The 12,213-nt window shown below is 39.1% G+C and overlaps 1 protein-coding gene across 1 annotated transcript; it reads right to left on the reverse strand.

Annotated features, from left to right (window-relative positions):
* Positions 1-8,030: 8,030 nt before the first annotated feature.
* Positions 8,031-12,008, reverse strand: LOC112182438 (serine carboxypeptidase-like 27). Its single transcript, XM_024320932.2, has 9 exons — positions 10,992-12,008; positions 10,804-10,899; positions 10,538-10,630; positions 10,359-10,444; positions 9,962-10,222; positions 9,116-9,243; positions 8,938-9,033; positions 8,690-8,795; positions 8,031-8,558 (listed from the first exon to the last, which is right to left on the reverse strand). The coding sequence occupies exons 1-9, from the start codon at positions 11,359-11,361 to the stop codon at positions 8,418-8,420; spliced, it is 1,377 nt and encodes a 458-aa protein (XP_024176700.1). The 5' UTR covers positions 11,362-12,008; the 3' UTR covers positions 8,031-8,417.
* Between the last annotated feature and the right edge of the window lie 205 nt (positions 12,009-12,213).

Below are 12,213 nucleotides of genomic sequence, written 5' to 3' on the forward strand. Positions count from 1 at the left end.
ACAAGTAGGTGGTGATGCATTTACTAGTGATGGTTTTTGAAACTGGAAGAAGAAAGAAAGATTATATGAACATGTCGGAGACCACAATAGTGCTCATATTCAAGCTTTGAAAAAGTGTGAAGCCTTGATGAATGAAAGACAACACATTCGAAATATTATCCACAAGAATGCTAAGCAATCCAGAACAAATTATCGAATTTGACTCACTGCATCAATTGATTGCATTTGGTTTCTTCTAAGACAAGGCCTTGCATTCCGGGGCCATCATGAGTTAGACAATTCAAGCAATCAAGGTAACTTACTGTTATCTTTCGTTATGTGGATAAGAATGGTTGTATGATTGAACGTTTCATTGGCATTGAACATGTTGCCAATACCACTGCCATAACACTTAAAGAAACTATAGATGCATTGCTTTGTAAACATGGTTTAAGCATATCTAGTTTACGTGGTCAGGGTTTCGACGAAGCCAGTAATATGAGTGGGGAACTTAAAGGCTTAAAGACACTTATTTTGAAGGAGAATTCCAATGCTTTCTATGTCCATTGTCTTGCACAGCTTCAGTTAGCTTTGGTGGCTGTAGCAAAGAAACATAGCATTGTAGGTGCTTTCTTCACATCAGCTGCTCATGTTGTAAATATTGTTGGTACATCTTCTAAACGTCAGGGCATTCTTAGAGAAAAGCAGGCTCTCAAAGTTATTCAAGCATTGAAAGTTGGAGAACTTTCAAGTGGAAGAGGCTTAAATCAAGAAATTGAGATTAAGCGTTCAGCCGATGCATATTGGAGCTCACATTATGGTACGCTCATAAACTTTATTGCCATATTCTCTCCCATAATTGATGTGCTAGATGAAATTGCATTTGACAAAGCAGGTTCTGATCAGAAACATGATGCATTTATTTCATTGGGGTTATTGCAATCTTTTGATTTCATATTTAGTCTGCACTTGATGAGGATTGTACTTAGAATTAGTCATGAGTTATCGCAAGCCTTGCAAAGAGATGATCAAGAGAAAATTTGCAAGAGAAAATTGCAAGATATGAGGGATAATGCATAGGATTCTTTCTTAGAGCAAGTTGTTGTCTTTTGTGGCAAAGAAAATATTATGGTTCCCAACATGAGTGATCAGCATCTATGTAGATGGAATCAAAACTCAAAAGTTCAGAAATCACAAATGATCGCTTTGATTTCTTTGTGCTGTGATAGATCTCCAACTTCAAGAGCTAAACAATCGTTTCAATGAGGTTAATAATGAGCTAATCCTTTGTTTGGCATGTTTAAGTCTGAATCATTCATTTTTTGCTCTCAACAAGCGTTTGATGCTTCTTGCTCAATTTTATCCAGATGATTTTTCCATATCAGATCTGTTGTTACTAATGTCTCAGCTTGATATTTATATTGATGATATGCAATCTAACACAAAGTTTCAAGACTTCCAAGGCATTTTTTATCTAGCACAGAAACTTGTCAAGACAGGAAAGCACAAGACATATCCATTTGTCTATCTACTCATAACATTGGCTCTAGTACTTCCATTTGCAACAACCACATTTGAAAGAGCATTCTGTGCCATAAACATCATAAAAAATCTAATGCGAAATCAAATGGGAGATCAGTGGTTGAATGATAGCTTAACGGTGTACCTTGAGAAATATATATTCGAAATATATATTCAATGCCATTGACAATGAGCCTATAATTCAATGATTCCAAAACATGGTGTTATGTCCCGCATCTCAATTTACCCGTTTACTAGTCATTTGGACGGTAAACGACAACTACTTTAACTTTTTACTTTGTTTCGATACTTTTAGTGGCCCTAAAAGTTGAATTTTTATTCAGATCAGTTTTTGAGAAAATTTTCTTCACGGAAGTCGTAGAGACATTAAACCGAGTCCGTGCATATGTGGTACATAAAAATCAGAGTTCGTATGCGAAAGTTATGATCAAAATACTAAAGCGACTGTTCATGGTAAGTTTCTATACAAATGAAAAGTTACTATGGTAGGTTTCTATTTTTGGAAACCACCGCAGTAACTCTCTCTCTTCCCTCCCCCGAGCTTTCTCTCTCTCTCTCTCTCTCTCTCTCTCTCTCTCTCTCTCTCTCTCTCTCTCTCTCTCTCTCTCTCTCTCTCTCTCTCTCTCTCTCTCTCTCTCTCTCTTCGGTAGTTTCAGTTTTTCCAGCATATCTCCGCCATCCAGCCACCGGTCATTCTATGACCGCCTCCTCCGCCCGCACACGCCCATAGTGGTGGTTCACGGTAATTTGGTCAAAAAACTACAAATCAAGGCCAAGAACATCACTGTTGCAGTTTGGAGGTCAACACCGATTTCTTACAAATCTGGCCACCTCCGGCGACAAAACTTGTACTAGTAGAAGCACCTTGGCATGCACTTGAAGCCCTCCAAGCCTTTTGCAGCAAATCGGAGCGTGGAGGAAGAATTGAAGGTTTGAATTTTTCTTCACTATAGCAAATTGGGGCTTTACTGTTGGGCTTGATTTCCGGCCATTCTAGATGTTCTCTGACTTTGTTGTAGTTGAGAAAAGTGTTGGGCTTGTTAAGAAGATGGTATTGTTGAAATTTGGTGACCGGAGGTAAAGTTGGCCCCGCTGCGCGTGGAGGCGTGTGGGCAGGATTTTGGCTTCTATCTTTAGTTAGATAAATTACTTGTGAGTTGTAGAATCTGTAAATATGATTTTAGTCGAAATTGGAGAAGTTTGCTATCGATGTGAATTTCCGAAGTTTGGAGTTCATATGTTGATTTGTGGGAATTAAACCTTCGGATTTCCCTTGTTTCCGCTATGGAATACTGTAATTGACGGTTTGATGTTAGTGGTAAAGTTTGGGTTGAATCCGGAAAGGAATGAAGATATTGGTTTACGAGGGGTTTTCGGGTTTCGTTTTATATTCGTATTTAATTTTCGAATTGTCGTTTACGAAATATAATTTTGTACAGGACGAGGTACCGACCAATCCCTCGACGATGATTCTTACTCTTGGGTGCCACGGCAACCGTATACTATGAGTGGACGTTTGATTTTAAATAATGCATGCAATTATTTTCTTAATTGAGAATTTATTAAATTATCATTTTAAATTATTGAGCATATTAATCAATTTTAAATATTGAATTATTTTATCGATTGGACTTTCGGATTGGAAATTGTTATGCTCGATTTTAGACTTAAGTTTTTATTGACTTTTGACGAGTTATTTTCCGATGCGATTCCTGAATTATATTTATCTCGCATATTGGTTTATGAATTCGAGAATATTTTGGCGTGCGGTGTCATGTCATTGGTAAATATATTTTTCTCATGAGTTTTTGGGGAAGCGTTACTGATTTTCGATTTTCATATGAATTTTAACCCTCAATACCTGGGTCGTTTTATTTTATTGCCAGCTAGCCTATCAGTACTCCTCCCCGTTTACTATGTGTTTGCGGCTGAGTTGAGCAGAACCTGGGAGGCTCCCTTACTTGTACGGTGATGACTTCTTCCCCATACTCTGCTGCTACTTGACTAGCGAGGCTAGTCCGATTTTGTTTAACCAGCGGGGCTGGTCTTATTTTCTTGAGCATCGGAGTTTCAGTCTTTTTACTTGGTTCTTTGTGACTAGCGGGCTAGTTGGTTTTTTTGAGTTGAACATCATTCATATTGTTTTCCTTAATTGTTGCATGCATCGGGTTTTCAAAGGAATAAACGTGGGAAAGTATAAAATTCATTTTCTTTTCAATTACTTTTTTTTGCCCACTCACGCTAACTTTTTTATCTACTTTCCCCTGGGCCCTTCAGTTTCAAATGCCCAATCTGCAAAGTAGCTGGTTTGGCATAGTAGGATTCGAGGCATAACATATGTTGCTGTTGTGTACTTGTGTGCCTTATTGTAGGTTATTTATGGAACCTACTTGTATCTTGATTTCTTTTTCGTCTTTTAGATTGCTCTGATAACTTGTGGGAAAAATGTTGTAAAGTTTGGGAGTTACAATTGTGTATTTGGATTACATTGTATTGTCGGATTTCAGTTGTTTTTGTGGAGTTGTTGTGATTTGGAGAGCATGGTAGCTCCAGAAGAAAGAGGATCGTTTATTAGAAGTGTAAATGTGTTTCTACGGGTTTTGGGTAGTCTATTTTTAGGAGTGACTCTGCTAAATTTTCGGTAGAGTTATTCCTAAGGTGGGCCCCACAAGACCACCTCGGATTTCAGGGTGGAATTCGCAGTAGGTCCTGTCACATGGCTCCTTGTCGAGGACAGCTATAAATGACTTGAGCAGTATTGTTTTTATTTTGATGGAAAATATTGATTGTCTTTTGTGCTGGGAAACAACTCTTGTGAGCCCCGGAAAAATATATCGAGCCTAGCGGAGATCGTACGAGAAATTATTCAACGATCTCGATAAAGGTGAAGATGCTCGAGAAAATTTTCAGAAATTTTCAAAAAAAAAATGAAATCCTCGATTTAAGGATTGAATGATAAAGTGCACGACACGACGAGTTCGTGGAAATTTTCGGGGAATTTTCCGGTTACCCGAGCTATTTATAACGATTTTCCGAAGTTTTGAGATTTTGAAAATCATTTAAGAAAATAGAAAATAGGTGGTGAAATCCCAGCCATTGATTCACCCACCACTTGATCCTAGCCGTCCATCCTTAATTTGGATCAGTTTATATATCAAAGTGCTGCTCTGTTGGGGGATCCAGAAGGATCGAGAGACAGAGGGAGAGAACCAGAGTCCTCCGACCCGGAACGCGACCCGCGACTGGGTCCGACAGGAAACTGCTCCCCCGGCCACCGATCGCTGACGGACGACCACCATCTGCTTCATCTCCGCATCGCCTACCTCCCTACATCCTCAGATCGTCCATGCACCGACGATGAACGGAGCAGCAACGACGGGAAGCCCGAGCTTTCTCCGGCCACCTCTGCAACTTCCGGCGACTGATTAAGCTGCATTTGGTATGGAAACTCACCTCCTCGTCATGCTCAACACCCTAGTAAAATTAGTTTTTCGATTTAATCGAGTTTGACGATTTCGTTTCTGGGTAGCCACGGCGTTCTTCGACACAGGAGACATTTCGGGCACTTCTGGGCTTAGTTTCCATCTCGAGTTCACCTGTAGACGAGGAATTAAGAGGCTTGCTGGGTTGTTGGCATCAAAATCTTCAGCTCAGCAACGTCCCAGTTCCGGCAAGAGGTTCTGTAAACCTGAGCTTGATCAGCGTAGAGTGTTGAAGGTATAATTTCAAACCTTGAATTGAAAGGCTGTTCTTGTGACGAATTCGAACTTGTGGGCTGAAGGGTTCTTGAATTATTTTCGTCTTGGTATTTTGGTTACTGTTGCCGGTTGGTTTTGGTTGAATTGTGTAGTTTTGGTGGTTTGACAATATGTTTGAACTGGGAGGACAGATTGAATGAATTGTTGTGCTGTGGTTGAGATTGAGATATCCTGGTTATAAGTTTGAATGCATAGGCAGAATGGGTTGTCGTGTATTTATTTGAATGGACTTGGATGATCAAGTTTATGTTTTGTTAGCATTGCCTTGGCTGTTGGTTGAACAATATTGTTGATGCATTTTTATTCAAGACTGGTATTTGGGATTAGTGTTGAAGTGAAATTATATGGTGAAAGTGGCCTAAAGTAGTATATGGGTGTCCTTAGTAATTCCGTCGAATTATTGTGCGACACAATCGTTAAGTAAAGAAAAGAAATTAATATGTATACATGTATTGGGTGGCCTTAGTAAATCGGGTGCACTCAATATATGTTTGGTGGATAACGTAACTTCAAGTGAATGTTCGATAATCTAAGTTAATTATCGAACCTGTCTCGATTGGTCAAAGTTGGTCAACTCCTGGTCAAACTAGGAAAAGTTGGTTGTACGATTTGTTAATCGTCGAGATTTCGTATAATTGTTCAAAAGATATTAACGGTCGAAATGTCGGAATCTAGGACTCCAGTTACTCGAGGAATGGAAGGTTCGAGACTCTCGAAGTACGTGAGAGAAAGCATCGAAATCCAGGTAGGGATTCAGGACTCTCCTCGGTTAGTGATTTTCTTATATTGTTATTAAATGATGCATGTTAGTTGGTATGGTTTGGTTATGTTCAAATGCAATGCATACTAACCAAACCATGTGAGAAATGTGATGGCTTGAGAGCGAAGGGTGGCTCTGACTTCCTTGGGTTCGATCCCCAAAACCTCCAGAGGGTTAGTTACGCCGGTCGTCCGGGTATTCCGTTTGTAATGACGGGCCTAGTACGTGTGTGTAGCTAGGTAGTGGACGCTCTCGCTACGCTTACCTGGTTTACAGATTAGTTGAGGTAAGGTCGTGTAGTGGGTCTATGGGACCGGCCATCCGGTAAGTTTCAGCGCGCATGTTTACTTAAGTACCTTGCATCGATTTGTGAGTCAGAAAGCATTCTTAAAAAGTTTTGTCGTTCACTGAAATATTTGGTTAAAGCATGTTTTCATACTGAGGCCTCAATAATTTATTTATCGATTTTCAAATCTAGTCGAGACAGAGTTCCTGTTGAGCAGCGAGGACGAAAGCTCACCCCTACAACAGTATGGATGCAGGTACTGTGCACTGGTAACGGGACAATAGCGGAAGGAGCTGGGTGTGCGGAAACAAGTTCGGTAAATCGTCGTTTGAACCTTACTCTAAATTCTATTTCTCGAACTTCGTATTCCGAGACTTGTTAATAGTTAGCCTTGTGTCAATGTTGGTTGAGTTCTCATTTCCTTGGAGTTCGTACCTCTTGTGTGAGAACTCATTTCAAGTTCTAGATGAATGAAATAAATTTTAGCAACTCAGTTATTTTCACCTCAAAAATATGTGTAGCTTCCGCTGTGTTTCTACGAAAAGTTTTTAAACAAAATGCCTAGCGGTTCTCTAGAATGTACATCGAGTGTTCGGTTTATGTTTTAGAGGCTCGCGGCACTGTGACGTGCTTAAGCTGGTGAGGTGCAGCTTGGGGCGTTACAACTCTAGTCTTTTTTTTATAATGGGAATCACTGTTGTGTATTATATGCACTGATTGCAAATATAGGGGATGTATTTTGGTTCATCAATGGTCTATTTTAGTGTTTGGTTAAATTTTTTGGCCCAATACATATATAATTCTCCCTTCGCGACTGCTCACTATAGTCCTTCTGCAAGGTTAGTCTATAATCAATATCACACTTATTTATGGACTGCAATTTTATACATGCAGTTTGGAGTTGGGTTTGCTCTTTTTTGATAAGAAATTACAAGGAACTTAGATACCGTCTCCTCTCAGACATCCATGTCCGAGCTTATCAAATCAAAATGAACAGCCCTAGCAATACTAGATGGGAGCCAAGGTTCCCAACTCTTTTCTCTATTACAGTTTAAGTCAAGATGAGCACAAGCATCTGCCGCAAAATTTGCTTCCCTGAATATGTGCTTGAAGGTTATGCTCTTTGTTTTGAATCCAGGTCTCTCAAGCTGCAGGCTTGTATTTCTTGTTCTCACCACAAATTATGAATCAATTAACAGCAGCCTCAAAGCAACTCTGGCGCCTGTCGTTCTGCACCTTATTTTGGTACCGGGCTTTGTCCTTTTCCTCACATAGCACAGTTAATTTTCCACAAGTACTCTTCTTCGGTAAATTACGCTCCCAATCTTTGATTTACTGGGATTACGCTAAAGGTCAACACGGATGGTTCCTTTGTGAACCCGACTACCCGAGTGATACTGGTTTTGGAGATATTTTTAGAGATGAAGCCAAACTTTTCTAAACTCCTGGTAGTTTTTGTCTATAACTTTACTTCGCTTCTTTTGGATTTGTTCTTTACAATAAGGAACATAAGCATCCTAACCTCCGAAAACTATGGACTTTTCTTGGAACCTATACTTCTTTTATGGCCTTTTCTTATAGTTACTGCATAATCATGGTGATCACCATGTAATCAGAAATTGGAATTTGAGCAAACAAATATTAGCAAGATTTTTAAATATAGGAAGGCTGCAAGATGCTTAACTTGGAAATGTGAGCAAAAGTTTAAGAACTTGTGAAGAAGACTATATATATGTCGCACATACCAGTACAATATAACTGATGAGAACACTTCTACTAAACTGAAACCCAAAGAATGTTTCTTTAATATGAGGAATCCATCTATATATATGTATAGTACAATTGCTCTTACTTATCAGTAGCTTTCCTTCTCATAAATGCTATCCATTACCCAATAGCCAGATAGCAACTACAGAACAATATGAAAATGACGCTGCTCGAAGCAAGAATGGAGAGGAATTCGAGATGAATACTTCTCTTATTTTATCATTTCCATCTTCACGGCGTTTGTATATGGAAAATGGTTGCAAGTTCCAGGTGTTTGTGCTGCTTATTCATCAAGAATATGTTTGAATAAGATTGGAAATGAAAATTAACTAGGCATGGGCTTGTTCTCCAAAAATGATCTGAAAACAATGAAAGCTTCTCGAGGTCGAAGGAGTGGGACCTGATGTCCAGCTCCGGTAATGGTGACTAATGTCAGCCCCTTGTATATTTGGCTCCAGCCACCAACCTATATATAACACCAGAATGAAAAATTATTGGAGTCCTTTACAAAAGGATTTGGTGACTGAAGTTATGATCGAAAACATAATGCCATTCAAGTTTCTTATTGTAAAGAGCATGCTCATACACAGCACTCACCTTGCCAGTATCATACCATGGGAACCAATTGGTGATGGTCGGTAACTTAAGGGCGTCTATGGAGTAACGCGTGGCAGTCACAGGAACCACTGAATCAGTATCTCCACTGGACAGAGTTCATCAATAACCATGTCACATACAGGATGCACAGTAACACTAAAACTAAGAGGTGTGAATACTGAAAGGTTTTGAGAGTACAGATCAAGAGCTCATATTTATCAAAAGCTACAGATGCACCCATAAGCTACCTGTATACCCATATCTTGAGACCCGCAGCAATGAGCTCTTGATAAATTGGAAGCACAGACAGTGGAGAATCCGACCAGTTGTCTGCAATAACATCACTGCAGAATATACACTTCATCTAAACAATGCTATACAAATACATGCAAAAGAATCCGTTAAAATCAAGAACAAATAGCCTACCTGCATGTTGTCCAACGGTACGAAACTCCAGTTACATTTGCATGGAGTGCCTTTTGGACTTCTGGATGGTTAAAATACTTTTCAGAATACAACACAGTGCATGGATCATATGCTCTGGACATCCATGGCTGGAGTTAAAAAGATTAAAATTAACTTACACAGACCTCTGAATGATTTTAAAGAAATAAGGTGCAGTTTAGAGAATTCCAAGTACACTGGCGCTAGCTAAGTTAGAAATAAACTCAAAGCAAGCAAATTTCACCATGTGTAATACCAGTGACAAAGTTCCGAATCAGAAGTCTCATCTTCAATGAATCTAGAGGCATTGAAAATGACAGCTCAAAAGGGCAGGGGACTTATAAAACCAAGATAACATAAAACGTTGGGTCTTTAGAAAACCAATGCAATGAGATGCATATCTTCTGAGTAGGACTCCTCAGAAGATTTCCATATGAGAAACAAATATATAAATGATCATATCTAAAAAGTTTGAACAAAATTCTAACTTACTAGGTTATTACAAAGCAGAGTATTCTCCAGCACACCCACGTAGTGACAACAAACTAAAGTCCCAAGAAATTAAACCTGCTTATTCCTTTATCATCAATTCTCCATCTCCTATAAGGTTGGTTAGACTTTACATGTGGTGTCCTAGCAAATAGGTTGATAATACATGCTAAGGTAACACAGTTCTTCGAGTGCAAGACTATCATACATGTGGAAAGGCACACAAAGAAATGCATGTAAGTGCAGCACCACCCAACTTACAAATTTACAATTAGAGAATGGTAACTATTCTGATAGATCTAACACCAAGTAAGGAAATTAAGGGTTATAAGAACTTACATAATGACCCCTCAAGTTGCGCTTTAGTGCTGCAGTACTATTACAAGGACGGGTGTAAATGCTGTATGGGTCAATGTTTCCCTGCTCTGAATCTGCTACTTTGAGGGCCTCCGAGCAAGCCAGTGATAGATGCAGAATGGAAACATTGTAACACTTGACTCGCAGCTCACGATAGGTGGAATCAGAAATTAAACCATGTGTCCACCAGTGTTCGAATGTGCCAACAAGATCATGGTAATCATCAGTTACAGCATTTCCTACCTGGCAGAGAAAAATAATCAACAAGATAACATTGAGGTCCAAATTTGAATGGCATCGTTATAAATTCTATCGGGCATGCGTTAAAAGTATAACTTTACATTTGCACATGACTGCAATTCCAGAGACTCATTCTTACCATAAACCCTTTAAAATTGATATCTGGATTCTGAATTCCCTTATTTCTCTCATAAACCAATTGAGACAGCTGAGGAACATAATGACCTGAAAGTGATATCAAAGAAAGGGAAAATGGAAAACTGAGCATAAATGAAATTAGAAGAGGGTAAACTAGGTAGAGGTAGAGTAATTCAGCACCTGCATAACTTTCTCCAGCAATGTAGAAATCTCTGTGCTTGTACTGAGGAAACCTTTCAAACCAATTGACCAGAAATGTATACGCATCTTCAGCTACAAATGTAAGACACGCAGAAACACAAAAAAAGGAAATCAGGAATGCCATAAACTAAGTTGTAAACAAAGAAACTAAGTTGAGACAACCAATGAATATTCCAAAAGCAAGTCCCTCACACATTGAGGAAAACTATAACTTCATTGAAAAACACTAAAAAGTGAATAACAACCTGTTCTCTGGTCTCCAGATGTATACAAATCTGAAGACGTATTAGTGTATGAAAAACCAACACCAGCTGGAGATTCAAGGAAAAGCAAATTTGCCACTGCACAAATTTGGAAATCAATTAGAACAATTCAAAAGTATTGGCACATTAGGAGCTAATGAAGAGAAAATGCATCGTAAGTTTGCACATACAATTGTTCCAAGCATACGGATTCATGTAAAGGGTCTCTCCATCAGGTCTAATATGAAAAGGTCCAATCTCTTCAGCTGATCCATGACCAACAGAAGAACAACCTGGACCACCAGCGAGCCACAACACTAGCGGTCTGGACTCCGGTTCACGATGCGCTGGGGACTCAACCAACCAGTAAAACAATGCTCTCCCAGCTTGCTCATTGGCAGTGACATAACCAGAATACTGACGAAACCCCACATTGGCTGGCTGCCCTGGCAACTGTGTTATTCTATCCCTCACTTGATCTTGAATAGAAGAAGCAAAACTAGCTCCAAATGAAAGTAGCAAAATGCAAAGAGATGCAAATAGTGGGCTTTGGTAACCCATTAAAACTCAGAAGACTAACAATTCAAATAAAGTATGTCCTCCACCAATAGATCAACTACAAGAACTTCAAAAGAAACCCAGAAGCACAAATCCCAAAACAATTCTGGAACAGGGCACTTATACCTATAAAACCCAGATCCCAAAATATATGTCTGCAAAGAATCACCTACAGAGACATAAAAAAAACACCTATACGAGAAAACTGAGACCTTCCTGTGCTTCACATTTATGAAGACTCGACCTTTCTCTTATAGAATGCCAATGATTGTGATGCGTTGTTTTCTGTGGTTTAAAATTCAAAAAAACGTGGGAACTCCTTTTATCTTTCTTGCGTTTGCCTCCCTCAAAAATTGACCAAATAGGCTATGAATTTTCAAGCTTGTCTGCAAGTCTGCAAATCACATTTTCAAACAATGGAATCTAGCACCCAAAAAGCATAAGACCCTTTTTCCATGTATCTTCTTAACTAAAAACCAATGAGGAAAGCGCTGGCGGGTTTTGGGTTATGATTTCTTTACATAATTGGTGCAAACAATGATGAAGAAAATTAATTTACAGAGAAATAAAGTAATGAAGAGCAGTACAGGCTAAGTGTTGAAGATTTGGGTGGCAGTGGTTTGTTATCTGAACGTGTCTTGTAACATGTGAAGTTGCGTCCAGGGATGAAGGAATGAATGGGTGAGTCGGCTTTGACTATCTCTGAGTCTCAGTTGGGCACGGAGAAAGTTTTCATTTTTTTTTTAGAAAACATCACAAATGGTGTATGAATTTTAGGCATTTCTACACTTTGGTGTACGCCATTAAATTTTCCGTTATCTTTGCAACAACAAAAAAATTCTGTTATCTTTCCTC

This window comes from Rosa chinensis, chromosome 1, assembly GCF_002994745.2.
Source record: "Rosa chinensis cultivar Old Blush chromosome 1, RchiOBHm-V2, whole genome shotgun sequence".
Lineage (NCBI taxonomy): Eukaryota > Viridiplantae > Streptophyta > Magnoliopsida > Rosales > Rosaceae > Rosa > Rosa chinensis.

Bases quoted from the DNA above. Each gene is read 5' to 3' on its own strand.
- LOC112182438 (XM_024320932.2), bottom strand. From the start codon at position 11,361: ATGGGTTACCAAAGCCCACTATTTGCATCTCTTTGCATTTTGCTACTT. The intron at 10,900-10,991 runs GTATGTGCAAAC...AAATTTGTGCAG, and splicing joins TCCGTATGCTTGGAACAATT to TGGCAAATTTGCTTTTCCTT. The intron at 8,559-8,689 runs GTGAGTGCTGTG...TGTTATATATAG, and splicing joins CATGGTATGATACTGGCAAG to GTTGGTGGCTGGAGCCAAAT.